Consider the following 21064-nt stretch of genomic DNA (forward strand, 5'->3'; position numbering starts at 1 on the left):
TTGTGGTTAGGGGAGCGGCTGTGGTGCCAGTGTTGTTTGATCAGGTTAAAAGGCACCAATTCACATCCAATCATGTGCTCCCATGTTTTTGTCAGCCTATAGATTCATTTACAAAGCCACAGAGCAGATGAGAGTGTCTGCTATGACACATGATATGCCTGTGATTATTTCATATGTAGCATAAGGTATTTGGAGTTTTACAAAAGTTAGTATGTGTTTAAAAGTCTGTGTCAGCTTGACAGGGCTGTCTTCACAGTGAGCAATATTTCATGTCTTATTTGTGAAATGTTCTCGTGCTGACTCACACCCAAACAAAGATAAGAGCCCAATCAGGACAAACTGTTGAGGTATCCATTTGTCGCTAATTCAAATTATTCAAACAAGCAACACTTTCATTGGACCAAATATTATAATCTTTTGCCTGGTGAGGAAACACTTTTTTGAATTGTTCATTATTTGCCTGTATTGACACTTTTATTTCCACTGATTTCCCTGAAATTACCTTCCTCGTATCCCATTTAGGCCGTAATTTGCTAATGCTACTACCTCTAAAATTACAGGATCAATTTCACCTCACTCGCAATTCACAAATATACTTCTCTTTGTGCTGGGGTCTTGGAGAGGAAAATGATGTCCTCTTTCAGAACCATTTCCACAACTGAAAAATGCATGACAGCATGCCACAGGATCTCTAATCACATCTCTGCTTATTTAGACTGGTCTGGTCTTTTGTTTGCTGTGCCATTAGACTGAGGTTACTGCTCACTGAAGACAGATGGACAGACCTTGGTATTTATGACCTTGATACATAAAAAGGAGTGTGCTACATTTGCCTCTGTTGGAACGAAGAAGAGTTGGTCTAACTGAATGTCTAACACAAGAAATAAAAATTACATATTTGATTTTGTTACACCTGCATCCTGGCTACTTGTGTGCAAAACACCTGGTGTAACTGTAGATATCAGTTTAAGGAGATCAGAGAAGATAATCAGGAATAACATTTGTCAATGACCTACTACTTCATTTTTAAAGCAAGACTAGCATAATTGTGTGCATTTATTAGAGCTGTCAAAATAACATGTTAATTTAGATGAATTAATCACAGAAAAAATAATGCATTAAAAAAAATTAACGCTGATAAATTGTTTTCCGTGGTGCCCTTTGACCCTGTGCGTCACTGAAGGCCACAGTGGCTTTGTCACATGATGGAGGCAGACGTGACGATGCTGCTTGGTCCTGTGAATGGAACATTTACATTTAAAAATGCCTAGATGGAACTGTTGATAGGAGCACCATTCTCTGCAATTTCTGCAGTAAGGAATTTTCGTACCATTGGACAAGGGGACAATTGTATCCATTGTATCCAAAATCAAGCAGCTTTTTATTACGACACATCTGCCAAAATTCATTGGAGTTGAAATTTTAAAAAAATACTTTCACAGCTATCAACAGCTGATATATGAGATTAATTTGGATTCATTAATCACAGAGCATGTGATTGATTAGATTCATTTTTTTAATTGCTTGACAGCCCCGGCATTTATATGTGATGAAGAAAATATTTTTTGTTATTTTTTTTGCCAATATGAAGTAAGTACTCTTGTTGGTTACTTGACTGCCAAGGCACTTTAAGAGCCACAAAAATAAATTGCATTTGTTTAGTAATCAGGGTTTTTTTTACATGGGTATATAAGGACCATTGTAAGTTAAAAAAAAATAATAATACAGAGCTAAGGGAGGAAGGTAATATCCCAAGAAAAATGAGATTTGTGGCACAGCAGAAAACAATATGACAGATCATCAAATTAATCAATCCTCACAGTTTCTAGGCACCAGCAGTACAACATTAAATTAAACTGCCTGTAAATGCAACCAGCGATATCTTTTAATCTGCCAATTGTGTTGTAGTTCCTGGTGCACAAAAGCTATCACCTTATTAAAAGCAGTATGTTGTTTTCCTCTAAATAGACCCAATTCAGAGCAATGTTTCCTCAAAGTCCTCATGATAAAATGGTGATTCTGGGCTAAAACCATGAGTTTTTCCTTATTGCTAAATCTGATGGCAAAGTATATTTTTAGGTCATCTACTGCAGGCATAATATATGGTCAGCGGAGGTGTCTACAATGTGATGAAGTTGGTCCAACCTTGTAAAGTGAAGCTATGTTGTTCCTTGGCAAAAAAAAGAAGAAGAAGAAGAAGAAGAAGAAGAAGAAGAAGAAGACGAAGAAGAAGAAGAAGAAGAAAGGAATCTGATGTTTTCTTTCTCAGAAATTTGTTACTTTGATCTGAGAAAATTTCTGAGTCTTTTCACTCAAATTTATCATAATCTCAGAGTGTAAATGTTAGCATTTTTAATTGGAATATTACCCTCTTCTCCCAGCTCTGTTTATTTTATTTCATTTTTTTAAACCTATAGAGGCCCTAACACGTCATTGTAGTTTTTTAACTACACAATTTGATTCACTCTTTTTTAAGGGTTGACAGAATCATTGTTGATTTAGATGTTTCAACAGTTAAAAGTGTACAGCATGATTATTTTTTATGTTGTTAGCTGTCAGAGAAGAAAAGCGCCTGCCACTCTTAACTGTCAACCAAACAACACCCAATGTGGCATTCAAAAAGGCTCACCGGCTCTCCCTGTGTTGTAATTTGTAGACTTAACAAATGAGACAAGCTTCATATCACACCCCTCAGTCATCACAAACAAAATGATACATGCAATGGAAGGCTTCTGGCTATTGGTCATCAGCCAAATACTCTGTGGTTACTAATCTTCATTTGCTCATCCAGAGGAGTTTTTAAGTAGTGCACTAAGTGCCTAGCAACCCAGTCCTCTCTCCCCTGGGCAGTAATTGTCCCTCATTAATGATTACACTATTCATAAACTTCATAATTGTAAAGCAATGTCACTTTATTACCGTTCTCTGCTAAAACATTAATAGAGCACAATTAGTGACGAGCCTTTATCCACAACAGCAAGTGAAATTAGTCTAACCAGCAACACTTACATCAGATTGCAGAAGCAATAAAGGGTTATAGAATTTTATTTGGTTGAAAAGGCTTGTCTGTCTTTTTGTATCTCAACTTATAGGTACACTTATAGGTAAAAAAAAACAAAAAAACATTTCAACTGCAGTATTGTTTATCAGTCTAGATTGTTTTGGTGTTAGTTGCCGAGTGTTGAAGATATCGGCCATAGAAATGTCTGCTTTCTTTGGACTTTAATGGAGCTAGATGGCACTAAGCTTTTGGTGCTCAAAGCTCCAAAAAATACATTAGAAAACTCAACAGCAAACTAGGAACTATTTTCTTTTTACTGAGCCACACCCAGAACCGTGCATGTAATGCTAGCTCACCTAGCACCACTGAGCTAGGTAACGTTACTTCTCAGCCAAGACGGAAGCCATTAATCTTTACATCTGATTATGTGTTATAAATACTTAAAGAAAATAGCTCCTTACCTGCACATTTTCTCTGAGGTCTGTGGCCTCCCTGAGGGGCTGGGTTGAAGCCCTGAAGAGCTCATCCACTACTTTGATCCCTGTGGTCTTAGTGGTGGTGTACTCCCGGGCCTTCCTACCCTTCCTGACAGAAATGCCTCTCTTATGAGCCTTTCCCCCACCTCGCCTGTTGGTGATGGCTACATGGACAAACAGGGTGGTGTTGGGAAGGAACTCTCCTGTCAGAGATTGCAGGGGGACATGTCTATAGCCTGGCTGTAGGCACTCAAATGGGATGGTGTACTGGCCAATGAACTCGTCTCCAATGTAGTCGTCATCCAGCACCACAAAGCGCAGTACTGCAAGTTCAGGTAAATTGATCTGAAATTCAAAGCTCTCTTCAAAAATGGGGTTGTCACCATTCTGGGACACAGTCTTGGTTCTTTGCTCAGCACAGTCAGCTGGGATGCCGTGGATCTCCACATATATGTAGGGCTCCACCACGTCACCCTTAGCTGCAGAGCCACGAGGCTTGGGCAGATTCTGCCCACTGATGACCTTGATGTGGAGAAGCTGTGCAGACACCCCTGGTAGGGAATCCCGTGCATTGGCACTGAAGTAGGACACTTCCTCCCTCATGATGGCTGGCCGTAAAACATACCCGCAGTTGCCATTCTGCCTAAACCAACCGAGGTTGAGGTCCATCATCAGGCCTGGTGTCTGGTAGTTCATGGCCACAATCTGGCAGCCACACTTCCAGAAATCCTGGGGGTTCATGTTGCTGGCATCAATTCTCATTGGTGTGGGATATATCCGGGAGAGAAAGCGTTTGTTATAACAAACAAATTCCTCCGGGAACTCATTGGCAAACCTGTTTGCATCTACCTCATTAAAGGAGCAAATCTCCCAGTATTTCTGGTCCCTCTTAGAGATCTCAAAATCCCTAAACTGGACAGATTTGCAGAGAGATACAAGGTCAGAGAGCTCCCTGCACAACCTGAGTCTCTTGTAGCCTAAGCCATTTATCTGGTCCTTCTCATCAGCTCCCACTCTTCGGGACATTTCCAGTCCCTCCTCCTCATCCGTCACATCTCCCTCAGTGTCAGTGCAGTTGGGCAGTAGCTTCTTACCCTTGATGAGGATTTTACCTTTGAGCTTCTCAGGGGAGGGTAGGTAGTTTTCCTCCTTGTTGGGGGGTTCAATGTACAGCTTGTCCCCAAGAATCTTTTTCATGTGCTGTGCCATGACCCTCTGCTGGGGGATGCAGCAGTGGGTCACTAAGCAGAGAATCAGGGGATACTCTGAGCTCTCAAAAGCATATTGGTTTATAATGTCCAGGACTTTAGAGAAAGCTAGGTGTGAGGCCACAGAACTACCCACATACACCACTGGTTCATTGTCAGGGCCATCCCAAACAATGACCTCAATGCTGCGACAGCCCATTCTTAGAGCTCGAATGTAGCTGCTGATGTCTGACGAACCCCAGAAATGGTCTTCCAGAAGGGAGGCATTATGTGACGAGTTGATGTAGTAGTGGGACAGAGGCTGGGTCATATCCTGGCACACACGTTTGTGTTGGGGGTCAAAGATGTGGCATTCAGAGGAGAGGAGGTAGTGTGTAAAGCCATCAATGGAGAGGTAGGCCCTGTCCCTACCTTCAGCAGATGGCTCAAATTTCTGAACAATTTCCCTGCACATGTCCTCCGTAACACCTTCCACACCCTGCTCCACCTCCACGAATAGCATTAGATCTTTACTGTCCAGATACTCCTTGTTACTGGAGAACTGCACCAGTAGGAAGAAGATCTCTGGTCGTGTGCAGAGCTCACAGTAGGCCTCAACAAAGGTGTCCATGTTAATTGCCTCTCCGTATTGGTCTTTAGCTTTCTGGAGCTCCTTGAACTTCAGCTCTATCCTGGACTCTTTCATTCCAGGGTTGAGCCCCTTGATTATCTGGGTAGCCCTGAACAGGTCTATGTGTCCCTCCTTTTCCATGTCTGCTAGCTCAAACACTGAGCCAATCCAAGATGTTCGTAGACTTGGTTGGCTGGGTTCCACCATGTCCACGGTGTGCCGACCATAAGACACCAGGTACCTCAGGCCCATCACCCAGGTGCTGACAACATCTGCTGTGCTAGCTACCAGATCTAAGGACTCATAGTTATCCCCATAGATGATTGAGAATGCACATTCATCGGGGAACTGATCTGAGAGACCATTACTGCGCAGAACTGGAGTTTTCTTTCCTAAACGGACCTCCTTAATGCCCTTGATCTCCAGTTTGGCCTTTTCTGAATCCTTTTTGGATGGCTCCCAACGGAGCCAGTGCATGTCTGGATCCAGCAGGAAGTAGCGGTTGTACATGCGTGAGTTGGAGCGCACCTTCTTCATCTCACAACCCTCCATCATGAAGGCCATGCAGGCAGCTGTGCTGTTGATCTTGCGGTCGCTTGGCATTGTGCTGAAGGACACTGTTTTCTTCCTCACCTGCCTCTGTTTGGAACCATCCTGGAAACAGAACGGGTAGGGGGAGGGTTGGGGAGGAGAAAGATTTTTTGGTTACACTTTGTATCTGAATTCAGGAAACAGCAGTGAGTACTTCAGTGAGATTATAATGAACAGAAGAAGAGAAAGGAGACAAAAGGCTAAGCTAGCCATTTCATCATAGTGGCTTCACACCTAGACAAATATATGAACATTAAATTAAAAAAGTCTTAAATTTAAACACAAGCTATTATGCTGCTAAAATGCAAAAATGGACATGATGTACCATTCCCATCAGTAAATTGCGCTGAGCTGCTGAAGGCATAAATATGACAGTTTATATTAACGGGCTGTCATTAAACTCTCAGTTATCAGCTACTTGGTGGAAATCTGTCTTTCTTTTATGCTCTCCAGCAGTGAGCCAACATGCTGGGGCCCATATTAGGGAGATGGGACACAGTGGTGAATGGGAACGATGGGGGTCTGCTTTGACATTTCACTATTCAAACGGCAAAAAACAATCAGTGCTTTTCATAATATATTTATGACAGGCCAACAGCCTCAGAGATAATTGTATGCTTATTTAAAATGCACATCTCCTTGTCTAATTATTCTGCTCGTGTTTTTAAACTGCATAACGTCATGTGGAGGGCAGAGTAACTTCTGGGGTTTTCCTTTGAGACAAATCGTAATGTACTGTAATGCATGCTGCATGAGGTCTGTTTCTTTTTTAAAACAAGACTGCTTGCTGTAATGATAGGATACGAAACTGGAAATACGATTTCGGCTTGGCTCAAGTCACAATGGTTTCATCTCTCAAACAAAGCTGAGTGCTTTAAAATTGCTTTCAAGTTACCTTATGAGATAAATATTCATCCTGTGGGTAACCTCTCACAAATACATTTCTTGCCAGCCGATTCCGAAGACACTGAAATGTCTTTGGAAGCTTTAATCTAGAGGGACTGTCACTCTACAACCCAGGCAAACACCGAACTTGTGAAAGTAGTAAAACAGATGCACCACACACCACCTGCCATGACATGGCTGAACTTTTGCAGCTTTTAGGTCATGAGCCTAGTTGGCAGAAAGCAGACAGACAGCGCTGCCCTATTTTCACACAAGGCTGTGGTTAGCTAGATAGCCTGAATGCAGATGGCCTGGTTAAGGCCTTGGAAAATAGGCTTGTTGAATAATGCATACCACATACAACAGTACATCAAAACCAAAACAAAACTAATCCACAAATTACTTTGACATATTTAAGATTGTATACAAAGCCTTTGAGACTCATTGTTGAAAAAGTACTTCCTGAAAACATGTCGGTGGTGATGTTTGATTACTTGCAACACCTCCAGTGTAAACTAAATGTAACCAAAGCCATCTCATCTCAATTTTCTTCTTGATTCTGTGTCTTTTGATTGTTTTTAGTTTGGAGAAACAAAGTTAGAATGGGCAGAGGACCCCAGGGCTACAGAGAGGTGAGTGTGTGTTCGCCCCCAAACCATAACTGCATGTACAGGTCTGATGGATCTCCCCTGAGCGTGGTTCAACTCTACCTACAGTGAAATAGCTCAGAGACATCCATCTTCCACCTGACGGGCAGAGGCAGATGACACCTGCCACCCCATTGCGATCAATGAGCACCACTCGATGCAAAACTGAAAATATGACACGATCATCGCTCTCTGGTTTTGCCCTTGTTTTTTACGACCTCTATCTCTTTCCCCTACACATTAAGTACTCAATATCATAATTTAGACATCTGTAATCTGTAATAGTGATCAAATCATTTTTAATGTGGATGAAAATACCTTTTGGATATTCTAGTCAGTGGTCTTACACCAGATAGTGTGCTATGGCTTGATGATACAGGGACCACCCAGGTCAAAAAGGTTGCTCTCTATGTGTTAAAATAGAGTTATTCAAGCATTTATTTTCTTCCCCTCAAGAAGTACTTGCATGCAATTGTTGTGAGAGCTAGTGCCAAGACCCACAGGCACATGGTAATGCATGCACCCTTGCCAAGAATGTGAGGGTTAGGAGGGTGATGTAGGTTCAACTGGGGGATAATACAATTCAAACTCTTTCGCAGAAGTAACCTTGGAGTGAAAATAACTTGTCAACCACTTCTCATGAGAAGCTCTTGCTTGTGTCATGCTCTCGATTCCTCCAACAAATCATCTGCCTCCAAACCCATCATAGTGCTCGCAGAGCGAGATAAATCTGGAGGCCGTAATCAAAAGATCACATTTCAACCTAAATGTCACGCTCTTTGATTTCACTAGCCTGCTTCTTTCGCCTCATGAGACAGAAAACTACATTTAACAAATCTAGCCTATTTTTTTAAGCAATCCAAAGACACAGGTGGTCTCTCGTCTGGTTTGCTATTCTGCTATTTGTGAAAAATCAAGCAGATGGACATCTATGTTAAGTGGGGTATTGGGGATATGTGAAGAAAGCTCTGTGAGACAGAAAGCAGACTGAGCAAGTGGCAAGAGGGGGAGGTCTGTTCAGGTCTGATTGTTTCCAGGCCTTCTTTGGGGAAGTGCTGTGGCAACAGAAGGTCAAAGAGTAGCAGGCTAATGTTGTGTCTCATTAACATGCTGTTACAATTAGCCGGACAGCTAGGTTGGATGACATGCTGTTCAGCTCCAGCCTCTCAATCAAAACCAAGCAGGCAAAATGTGTCTGTTAGGGGTCACTTCACACACTATTGAAACTGAGTACTATTTACTCAAGAGTCCCTTCAGGATTTTGCAGGCTCTTTTTGGGATTGTAGCAGCCTGACATGCCTGATTTCACAGCAGCTTTTCTGAAAAACTGCAATGCATGTTGTTGTTTATAAGCATTTTCTTGCAATGAAATCAGGGTGCAAGTGAAAATGATACAAATACTGTGATATAGTGATGCTGTCACAGATTTTTGTGAGCATTTAGTGTTTCCCACAGAATTAGAATCTATCTGTGATGGAGAGGCACTGATAGCTGATTGCCGCCGGTCAGCTGTTAACGCCCTTCAATGCAGTGCTGAGGGACCGTCTTCGTCCTGCTCTCTTCTTCGTTTGCGGTGTGATGGTAACAGTTAGCCCAGTCACTCTGTGTGTAACTCTGCCCCAGGCACAGACCCCTCGGTCCTGGAGGGTCTGATAGAATTTAAATGCAAAGTCATAAAGCTGGTGACCGGGAGGTGATGGACGAATCAGTTGCTGTGGACATGTGCATAAATAACAAAGGTCAGGCCCAAAAAGGAGAGAAAAAAAATCTGTTGTAATTTTTTTTAAAATTTACTTCTAACAATTCATTTATTAACCTTTTTTTTAACAGTTCTGCCTCTGGTTTTTCCTACATTGCTACACTGTCTTTTTTCCCTTGATCGATCGCACCTCTGCTGCACTCTCTCACCATCTATTCACAGCCCTGGGGATTTTCCTGGTAGAGATGTCAGTATTTCTGTTTATATGCGTGCATGTGTGCACGAGTGCTTCTGGCTTGGCTGCCTGTTGCTGCCGCAGTGATGTAGGGGTATTTTGGTAGTCCTCCACACCCCCCCCACCCTCTCTCCTGTGGTGACACTGGCTGCCCCGGGCTGGGTCAAACAGTCCCTGATGGAAGGGTGAAGCTTCTGGGGACAGGGCAGGCTGTGAGACAAGTCGCCCAACATCCTCCGAAAGGCAGTGGCATGTCACACTCACTCCACCTCCTGTCACTGTTGTCACACCCTGATGCTGGGCATCATACGCAGTGCAACATGAGGTACTTAACTCCAGGGAGGCAATTAATGCAACATGAGCTCTCAGGTTGCCTGTTACACTGCAGTGCCCCACTGAGCGGAGTGTGCCAAAACAATAACTCTTTAAAATGGTACTGCAGGGCACAATGGAAAAGTTATTTTCATAGACTTCCTATCTTTGTATAATTTCATAATCATTATATTTCCAATGTTATGGTTATATCATCTCGAAAACCAATATACATCTAGTTGGACTTCCTGTATCCCTCAGTCTGCTGTGTATCCTGGAGTGCAGCACTATCAGAACAGCTAATGCCTGCTTTATCTCTGGAGAGTATGTATGTTTGTGTGGGTGCAACACAAGCACCCCAACAAAAAAAAACCCAAGGGCTTCCTATGCTGCCTGAACTCTTGTTATGTCAGAAAGCACAAGCTAAACTAAAAAGTCCTCTTACTCAGATGGAAAAATACAACACTGTACCATAGCTCAACATTTTAAGGCTACACGTAAAAAAAAAGGTGCAAGTTTCAGCCACTGGACTGTCAAATGCCCAACCTGTGTTTGAACACATGGAGGATGAATCTCTCCCCTAAAGGTCTTCCTGTGGGACTCTGGACATACTGCCTCTCTCACTACCCACTTCCTCCCCATCCTACCAAACCTCAAACCATCCCACCTCCTCGTCACGGCTGGGCTGGCTGGCTGCCACTCGCTACTCCTCGCTCCTATCATATCTCAACTCTAAAAAGGGGTCTGCACAAAGTAGTCAGGCACGGCTCAGTTCCTCTCGCCCACAGAGCCACTGTGTCATTCATGTGTGTGTGCAATGCGAATCGGTGAATAAGGCAACAGGGGAGCGTGGGTAATGGGGAATGAAGACAGAACAGAACAGAGCAGAGCAGAGCCCTCTTGATGACGTGCTCTCCAAGATGTGAGTCACAGTATGTGTGTTGTGTTTGCCTGCATGTGTGATGGGGGATCATGGGATCAGTGTCTACACACATATATAACACCCTGACAGACAACTAGTCACAGCTAAGCCACATTACACATCAAATGCACAGACTGACATATCAAACACTGAGAACTCAAACACACAGAGACATCACAAAGACACATGCTTACTGTGTTTTGATGGCAAAGCGTAACTGTCAAAGTGCCCTCTGTTGATCTGTGTAACTAATTACTTTTTCAATTTCTGATAATATTACAGGCGAGGCAAAATATCTTATACTCTAATTATCAGATTAATGATTTTCATCATAGTAGCTGCTCGCCTATCTGGATGAAAAATTAAGCAATAAATCACTCTCTCCAGGTCAAATTATTTCCACCATCTAATCTTTATACAAATATTATGCACATTTTTAAAAAGGTGTCGTGTGTAGGATCTACCAATGTGGTCTCACTATCAACTCGTCAAATACCATCACTTAGACAGCAGCCCTTAGCGTCAGATACAGATGCACAGAGGCACCCCTTAGCAGTGGTATGAGACGTCCCAGGTGTTGACATTTTTTGACAGCCCGAGCAACTGCCGTAGTATAAAGTATGTAAATGGCTCATTTTAAGGAATTGAAAGCACGACAATTCTTATTTTTAGGTGATTGTAAACTAATCAAACCATGGGTCTGACTATTATATACCATTTCTGCCATTATATGCAACTAAATCCTGAACATTGGACCTTTAAATCTTTTGGCTGTGTATCTGTCAGACAAGGGTATCGACACGGCTGTACTCCATACACCTTCATGCAATCATTTTAGATTTTCTTCATTCTCACCCTGGTTTTGTGGAATTAGAGCTAAACGTTGCAGCTCAGGCCAGTCGTGTAATGATGACACTCGTTATCCCAAGAGGCTGGAAGGACATATATATATATGTTTCTTTCCTGTTCCAAAACCAAAATCAAACCCTGAAAAGTGAAGGGTTGACTAGCTTGCTACTGAAGATATAGCGTACTGAATGCTACTTTTGCATTTACACGATTATAACACAGAATAACTATCTGCCCCACTTTACAGGAACCAGTGAAGGGAAAGAGAGAAACTTGCTGGTATTCAACTGGCTGTGTGTCATCACAGTGTGTGCAGATAAACAGTGTTATGCTTCAACCAGGGCTCCCTGGCTGTCCGCCAGCAGATGTTTATCTGTTCATCTGCCCACACTGAGATGACACATAGCTGGTTAAATATTGGCAAAGTTTCCCTTTATCGGCAGGTGATGTTGTGGTTCACTTATACATTGTGATCTTCAGCCTTTAACATTAGCTTCTCTCTTAATCTTTTTAACCTGTTTTTTGCTGCTGAAAGAGTCTGAAATCTTGGATTTATCCTTCAAGTTCATGTTATAGACTTATCTGTCTGCTTCTCTCTGAAATAGCTTTTTCGTTTTTCTCAGAAATTTGTTAATATTTTTTCAGGGAGTGCACTTAGTTGCAGTGTGGGCTCCATGCCACCTCCAACAGTTTGATGGACCTTCACAAAGGGGTGGGGCACCGCGAAGGGTCACTTACTAAATTAACAAGTGAATTTGATCTGATAAATATGCGTTTTGTCTTTTTTTTGGAGCAAGCCCAACACTGTTCCCTTCAGAGGCAGTGGACCTGAAGAGCCAAAGATTTCTGGCTTTTGCCTTGAAGGATTTCACAGCTCAGTAAGCCACAGTGTGCTTGGATGAGGTAGGTGGGAGGTCATCATCGGAAACATCCCCCCTCCCTTTCCCTCCTCAAGTCTGGGCTGCCCACCACTACCCCAAGGCACCACACTTCCACCATCCAAGATGGTTACACAAACTGACATCTGAATCCTGCCACACAGAGCTCAGGGCAAACATAATTTAGCCTCTAACAGACTCTACTTCCTAAAACTGGGAGGAAAGAGGCATCTGATGAGAGAGAATGAAGGAGCGATAGAGAGGTAAAGTGGATGTAAGATTGTGCATATGCAAGAAAGAGAGACAGAAGGAGCAATTGACAGAAATTGAGAAAGAGGGGAAGTTTAATGATCTTAATCTTAACTTAATCTGTTTAGATGTTTCGGCAGTGCTGTGCAACCTCAATGCCAATAAAGCAAATTAAATCAAATTGCAAAACTACATTCTCATAGGGGAGAAGAGGGAGCGAAGGAGAGGGATGTAGAGATAAATACAATGTCAGTAACATTTTGCCTTGGCAACACATCATTGTTATCTGTCATGCTCATAAAGCATCTCCGAAGTGAATACAGATTTTGGTTGTAGGAGAGACGAGGGAGGGATGGAGAAAATAAAGAGAGATAGATGAGGGAAAGAGAGTCAGGGGGAGAGAGAGAGAAGTCGGGCCTGTCACCGTTTGTCACTGTAATCTCATGTGGGCGACTGCTTTAATTCTCACAGCGGTACTCTCAGCCGCACATCATGCAACTCATCGCACCATCTTTGTGCAAGTTTCGCGGAACACGAACATAATGTCTGAGTAGGCGAGAAAGTCGAAGGTCTGAGAGGGGATGTGAGATGCTGGAGTGTGTGCTTGTGTTTGTCCCAGTGCAAGAATGGATTTACATTTTCATCCAGGTGGTCCTTTTGTGCACATTGCTATCTTGAATGTAGAGCCCCTGCTCTGCTGTAAACTCTCTCTCCAAGCTCTGATAATAAGTAATAATCCCCCAGAGGACTCTGAACAAGCTAAAGAGCCCCAAACTGTCTTACTAATTACTGGCCCACAGAGAGAGTGGAGGTCAATGCTATCGAGCTGTAGAACCATAGAAAAAAAAAGTCCTGCCATCCAGCTTAGATAATTCAGTCTCAAAGCATTTGTGTTTAGGAGTCCATTTATTTCCACTATCAGTCATGAGCAGGGTTGCCAGGTCCACTTGTTAGCCGCGACTTTGGTCTTCTGTTTTTGCAAAGTCACTTACAAATATTGGTAGTCGCGGGTTGCGTTCTTTTGGGCTTGTTTCTAAAGTAGAGTTGCTTATTTAGGCTTGCTCTCTAAATGTCGCCTTTCTCTCTATATATCCATTGCTTCTTTTGGGCTTGTTTCCATAGCCCTGGTTGCTTGTTTCTCTCCCAAGATCTGGCAACACTGGTCATGAGGCCACTCAATACATCGAGTATGGCACATCTATAGGTTGGGCCATAAATCATATTGAACCTTTCTGAATTCACTGCACATTCAAATCCACACACACACACACACACACACACACACACACACAGACACACACACAGGCACACAAACACACACAGACACAGCGATGTCAGGCTCTCTTGTGGCTTCTCCATCACGCCACCCTCGTTCTCCCCAGCTGCTTTCTTCATGCTTTCCATCATTTCCCCTCACCAATGGGGCCAATTATTTCCTGCAGAACCTATTTCATAAGCTCAGTTCAGGTGAGTTTGTGTGTGTTCATGCGTGCATGCTTGTTGCTAAGCATGGGGAAGAGGAACAGACAAGGAGAGAGACAAAGAGAGAGAGTCTTGTTCCTTTTGCAGGGGTCAAGTCACATCCAGTTCAAGATTCCCTCACGGTTAGCTTCCTGTCTTTTCAGCCTGCAGTTGTCCTCTTCCGTGGGCAAGGTGTTTGCTGTCAGTCTCAGCTCTTGCTCGCTCTAAGTGATTGTGTGTGTCTGTTAGGTCATGTTGGTAATTCTGTAGAAGCTGTGTTAAATAATAACACAATAATCCTTGTATATGGGAGGTGGGGGGGGCAGGAAGGGGTTGTTTGTCCCTGGATTCCCTTACAATCTCCTGCCGAATATACTCTGTTTTCCTGCTTTAATGGAGGATGTTTGAAGGTTGTTTTATCTCACACCTCCTCCACTGACTATGCCAATTCTGTACAAGCTCTGTGCCCCCATTCAACTAATGTGTCTGAGTGTCCCAGAACAGAGTCTGCCAAGATTACAAGGTTCAGTTCTCACTGGAGACACACATACATCTAAAAATGCATGCACCCATGGCACTGTCAGGAACTTTGGATAAAACTATTCATAAAATGGCACACTGTTGCTGTCAGATGAAAATCTTTATCTCCTACAGGATCCAAAGGTTTTCACTAGTAAAAGCTGCATTTGGGACCTTTGCACATTGGTGTTTTAATCTCCAAGTGACAGTGAAAAGAAGTAGTTTTAAAGTTTTGAAATAACTTTAGGTTTTGAATACTGGAGGCACCAGAGGGACAAGCGAGGTCTGGTGAGTATTTGCTTAGCTTCTGTGTATAAATTAGTTCATTATTTTGCTTTAAGGCTTGGATTAGTTACTTCCTGTGCATGAAAAATACTATATAAACAACTTAATTTATCTGGGCAAACAAGCTGAGATTATGTACTCAGTTAATAAAAGGATGCTTGTATTTAATGCAGCACTTCCTTGTGTGAGTGAATGTTCAGGAACATTTCCTGCATGGGGTCATGTGTGAGTGGGAGCATTGATATTCAAGGAAATTTGTATCGCCAGTGTGTCATCTCAAGACTCCGTAACATTTCAGGGAAAAAGCCGCTGAAGTTATTGTGTGAATGAAAGCTGATGAAAGACGCTTTCATGTTGAGCGAGCTAACCAATCACAAGACTCCCTAATGACGAATGACGTTTGAATCCGCGACTTGTTTATGTTTTAGCATTTACGCCAATGTATCACTTGCGTGTTTCTGATTCCAACGAATCATGAAAAAAAAAAACATTACTAGTCTCACAAACTTGCTGAACACTGAATACAAGAACACTGGCATTGGACAAAAACAGCTCATCGTCTGCCATATTCTTAAAAATATAAGAGACATCTTCCACTGTGTACTTGTGCACATCTAGCCTTTCGCACATCTTCTTCTTCTGTTGAGTTTTATAACAATTGGCATCCATAAGTGTTAAATTACCCACTGTCCCTTGCTTTATCTACAGGGTAATTCAAAGGAGGCTAGGACACAAGATGCGAGCTATGGGGTATGACACGTGCAATGTAACTGGAGCTGCGATGTTGGAGGGTTACAGCAGATGGCACTATGAATAAAGGCATGGTGTCCGCTCAGGTACTCTTTGGGTGCTCATTTTAGCCTTTTTGGATATGCTCAGCCTGACAGAACCTTTTGGGTACACTCGAATGGATGGCGGCCGATATACAAAAGAGCATTTGTTATGTTGAAAGCATTTGTTTTAAGTCTTTTATCAGGGATCTTTTCAGTAATCGCAGAATTGTAAATAAATTTCAGACTGAGGACGCCTCAGTGTAACAAATCAATCATCCATGCATTTCTATGATATTGCACCAACTATTGAGCCTTTCGTATACCAATAATTTGATGCAATATGCTGTGACTTCTCCTCTTTTTTTTTACCTCTTTGACTATCTATTCCCACATTGCCTTGACATTCGTTAAAAGGCTCAAGACTGAAATGTTATCCCAGTAATTTAGTAGGACCTATGTGTAAAAGAGGCTTAATTTTGAGCATCCTGCATTTTTAAAATCATACATGAGGCTGAGGTAATTTTCCCTTGAGCCAAGGACTAATTGAATCTCACAGCACACTGACAACTGTGTCTCCTTCCAACTCCAATAAAATTATGAGAGTCAATAAAATGAAGTTGCAGGGTCTTTATTTGACAACAGCCTAATGCTAACAAACTTATAGCTGTGTGCCAAGTCCCTCACAGCAATCACTACTGAAGGCACTCATCGACTCCTATCAGATATAACTATGTTTAATACTCCCTCATGGTCTGCATTGCTTTAATTAAACAGTGTTGTCTGATCTCAAAGCATTCCTCTCATTGCATTCATTACCGCAGTATTTTCTCATTTCCCCAAATGGTTTTCAGCCACAGGCTCCAGATCTGTGGCTGTGTTTGCCAAAGATGTGGAGGATGTGACATGGAAGTGTGTTTGCCCAACACCTGATAATGACCAATGAAAGGATAATAGTTGACAATGGTGCTTTGACACCCGAGTCTCGTCATCAGTCCTCTTTGTCTTTTGCGTGTCCTTCCACTCTCTCATGATTGTTTGCTCTCCAGCTTTGTCTTTATCTCTGTCACTCAATCTTTGCATCTCTTGGTTGTTGAATTAATTTCTTTTTTCCAGCCTCCGTCTCTCTGTCTCTTTCTCTACATACATATATTCCTTTATATAGCGTCAATAAAGAGATGCGATTGATACTGAGAAACAATTAAGGTCAGACTAGCGGTGTGCTGAATGTTTCCACCCTGTGGGAAATGATCTATCACTTCCTCAATAACATCTGACAGAGGCAGCTGTTTTGAAACGGCTCACAATGAATCGTCTGCCTGAGCCTCGGGCGCAACAAAAGGGGAAGCCAGAGGAATTCTTATGGGTACATGCATGCGCACACACACACACACACACACACACACACACACACACACACACACACACACACACACACAGGATGTGGAAATTTGGCTATCCTCCTCTGTCTCCCCTCTGTGTGTCTATGTAAGACTGCAGCTCACTTTGAACAGGAAGTGAGAATGTTGCAGTAGCTCTTATGTGCAACACAACCAGATGTGGCTTTTCTCTGATCCACGTCCATTGTAACTATGCACAGGACCTCTCCAGAGCACTGACCATACACAGCCTGCAGTCCTCAGCGTTGCAGCGCGGCTGAGACTGACATGTTTATCACAGCCAGACAGCGGAAGCTGAGGATGAGCAGGAGGCTGATTAACAACAAATGTCACCCTGCCAGTCCATGTGCCACACATCTCCGCGGCATTTACCCTCCACCTCAGACACAATGCTCGTATGAAATGACAGCCTGCCAGAAGATTACAGGCAACTCGGCCAGAAAGAGGGAAATAAGAGAGATGTTATCTGTACAGTGTAAAAAAAACAACAAAATGTGGCCTTTTAAAGGCCCAGAAACATCAAGTGCTATTGAAGGAGTTGATATGGGATTTGTAAGTCTGAGCATGAAGGTTCTATGGCTATAAATAAAACCATTACAGTACAACCAGGCCACAAGTTTCCCGAAGCTCAATCGTTGTCTCTCGGACTGCATGCCCCGGCATCCTCAATACTTCAGCTTGTCAATGCGGCCGCACAGGCATAACCTTGAATGCCGTCTGCAATGCAGCGAACGGCGGGGAGAAAAGAGTGCCCCTGCCTGCCACCAGAGAGCTGTGCTGCTGCAGTACAGGACACCTCTGCTACACTCCTCTCCCCTCCTCCACCCTCCCCACACCTCACCTCGCTTTTTTACCCTCCTCTCCTCTACTCCCAGAACAGGACCAGAGCGGAGAAACATCCTGCACTGTCCTCTGACAGATGTGCCTCGTGGTGTTCACAGACCAACACACACAGACACACACACACACACACAGACACACAGACACACACACACACACCACTGCAGCCTGTCATTTGATAGCAATTCTGTGTTTGTCTCCATCTTTTTTAGATGTACATTGAAGAAAAATTCACAAAGTGACAAAGCACAAGATCCGAAATCGATGCCTACAATTCTTGTGACACAATCCAAAAAGACACACACAGACACACAGACACAGACACAGAGACACAGAGACACAGACGCACAGACACACAGACACACACACTGCTTCGTTGTAAAGCCCACACATTTTTGTGGAGGTACGCACCTGCCTCCAGGTGCAGCACACTCACTCTCCAGACGCCCACAATGAATGTATTTTAAACATCCAGGGCTGAGAAGCTAGTTAGATGCAGGAGTAGAAAAAGAGGAGAAGGAGGCTAAAATTGGCAAGTGTTCAGTGAAGTCCAGTCACCTGTGTAGGTGCAGAGGACTCTGTGTGGGTAGAAGAGCAGGCGAGCTTACTATAGCACAGCACACATGGAGCCTTTGGTAAAAGGCTATTGTTTTCTTCCAAACCCCCGTCTCTGCTCAGCGTTTGGCAAAAATAAGACTACATCTCTGAGCAGGCTTTGATCAATGATGCATTTTCTCTCTGACACATTCCACGCCTGCGTCCGTGAAGCCCACTCAACTCTATAAATAATCCCTGTGAGCCTGATCCTTGGCTGGGCTCCTTCTGTCTCGTCAAGAGGCTGGCAAACCAACTCACGGACTGTTCCAGTGCCAGTGAAAAAAAACAACAAGACTGGTTTGGTATCTGCACCCGCTTCTCTTTGATCTGCAGGACGATGAGCCTTCTTACACAGCTCCTTCCCTCTCCTTTTCTATTAGATAATCACTCTCCACAGCACTTAATTGGTTAGGCATACTTGGGCCATTCCTTGAATGTTTTACATTACCTCTAAAATGATATCATACCAGTAGATGGAAGGTAAGTGAGCACATCCAGTTCTGCACTTCTGATGTATATTCCATGTACTTTATACTTTATTATTATATAGCATTTATACTTTATACTACCTTAAAATTTTACCAACTAGCCACACAAAAATGCTGCTTGCACATTAACACATCAGTTATTACAGTCCAATTATGTAATGTGCAATAATACACATAACACTGCCAAGAGCCATTCTGAACAATGAGTTATTTGAATGCAGGATTTGAATAATGTATCTCTGTGATGTGTAATTGCTACTTTTAAGTAAAGCATACCACCACTGGTTAGGGCAGACTGGGGATAACTGGCAAGAGCTGGGAGCAGATCTCTGCTGAATAGCTGCTGAGATGAATAACAGTTTCATTAGCTTTTTCTTCTAGTCCTGGAGACAAATGTAGGACATGGGAGGAAGTGGGTGTGTTCGTGTAAATGCACAGTGAAGGGAGGGTGGAGGACACAGGAGCAGAGTGGTTCAATGTGCCCACTTTGCAGAAGAGCTTTGGGTGAAGGTGACCTTCATGTTTGCCCTGAAAGCCTGAGTGACAGGACTGCAGTGATGAGAACGAGGACCATCCTGCACTGAGCAGGCTTGATGGATTCGGTGATGTGATGGATCGGCAGAGGAAAGGGGTGCAAAACAGGGGGTCTCTTCAGGAAGAAATAAGGCGGTTGGCATGTGAGGGAAGAACAGGGAGAACAATGATTCCTATTTTTAGGTCTGGCCTCACTCCTCTACTGAGAAGAGGGGAGTTAGGATTCCCTAGGAGAGAACTCAACAGCAGGAGGGGAGGTGAATCTGACGAGGATGCGTAAGAAAGCCACACTAATATCCAGGCCCCGATACAAGCTGACCCAGTTTCACTAAAAAGCCCTGGCCACCACAATAAACTGAACTCATCTCTCCTAGCAAGAATGTGCTTTTGCTGCTAAAGGTCATGTCAAGGTGATGGAGAGAAAGAGAACAAGGTTGGAGTCCTAAATCTCTTGAGCTCTCATATATAATCTGGACAATGTTCAGAGAATCAGGTCCAAACAGGAGTTTCCCTTTCACACATGTAGCATACAACAGGACATTGTCTGTGTCAGAACAGTTCTCCCCCACTGGAAATACTCAATTTATCATAGGCTAGGGATGGCACCTGGTTAGAGTGTACACGACACAGACTACATAGTGGTCACATTGCCGATTCGTTATTTGGTCATCTCTTGCCATTTCTTGAATTTGTCTGACAATTTCAGCTTTAACCTTGACCGACAGACGTTCCTGAATCTCGTCATCTCTCCGGTAAAACATTTTCGTTTGTCTTTGTGGAAATGATCCTTCTTCTTCAACCTCAGATGATTGTTTTCTTTCAGTTTTGTGTAAGCCACATGACAGAAAGGAATTCTCCGGTCAATTACCTGTTCTATTCAGACCTGGGCTCAATCAGATATTATGCAGACTTAATACTAGGGAGCTTGCAACACAAAGTCTGATTAATGTACGATCCAACTGATTCAGACATTCGCATTTCACATACAGCTCCTCAGGTTAATATCTAAATGATTTCAGGTTTGCAGTGCATGTGTGAAAGTGATTCTACGGTATTTTTTTTAATAACTCAACTATTCTGCCATCTTAGGGTGCTTTCAGACCTAGAGTTCACTTGCTTTGGTCCGAATCAGGGACTAATTTCGTTACAAAGTTGCATAATTGCCTAGAGTTGGTCCGTGTTCTCACAGCAGCATTCAAAAGTGGACCAGATAAAATGCTTTGTGCGAGAAAGCTTTGTCAGAATTTCCATGCAGGAAAAATCCAGGAAGTAAACAAAATGTTGAAGAAGAGTACACTTGCAAAATAAATGTGACACTTTCTAATGTCACAATGGAGGGACAACTACATGGGCTGATTTTAGCGCTGGTTATTGTGTATTGTTCACTTTAGGCAAACCATACAGTTTGAAAATGAAGCACAGCTGCAACTAGAAAACAATTTTTCAATGCATTGGATTCACCAAATGTGCATATTAAGACAGTACAGGAGGAGGCGCACATTAACAATCCTCCGGGACTGTAACATGCTCATGCTTATTTAACCCAAACAATTGCGTAAATCCACACCTGAGTTCATTACAAACCGGATAGAGACTTCCTCTTCAAGA

General features: G+C 43.0%; 1 protein-coding gene across 1 annotated transcript in view; it reads right to left on the minus strand.

Annotated features, from left to right (window-relative positions):
- The window catches only part of plcl5 (phospholipase C like 5), an 80991-nt gene that overhangs the window by 26593 nt on the left and 33334 nt on the right, over positions 1-21064 (minus strand). Inside the window, exon 2 of the mRNA XM_049561378.1 lies at positions 3463-5949. Within this exon, the coding sequence (XP_049417335.1) occupies positions 3463-5949 (2487 nt within the window). The remainder of the gene's footprint in view (positions 1-3462; positions 5950-21064) is intronic.

The sequence above is a fragment of the Epinephelus fuscoguttatus genome, linkage group LG19 (genome assembly GCF_011397635.1).
Source record: "Epinephelus fuscoguttatus linkage group LG19, E.fuscoguttatus.final_Chr_v1".
Lineage (NCBI taxonomy): Eukaryota > Metazoa > Chordata > Actinopteri > Perciformes > Serranidae > Epinephelus > Epinephelus fuscoguttatus.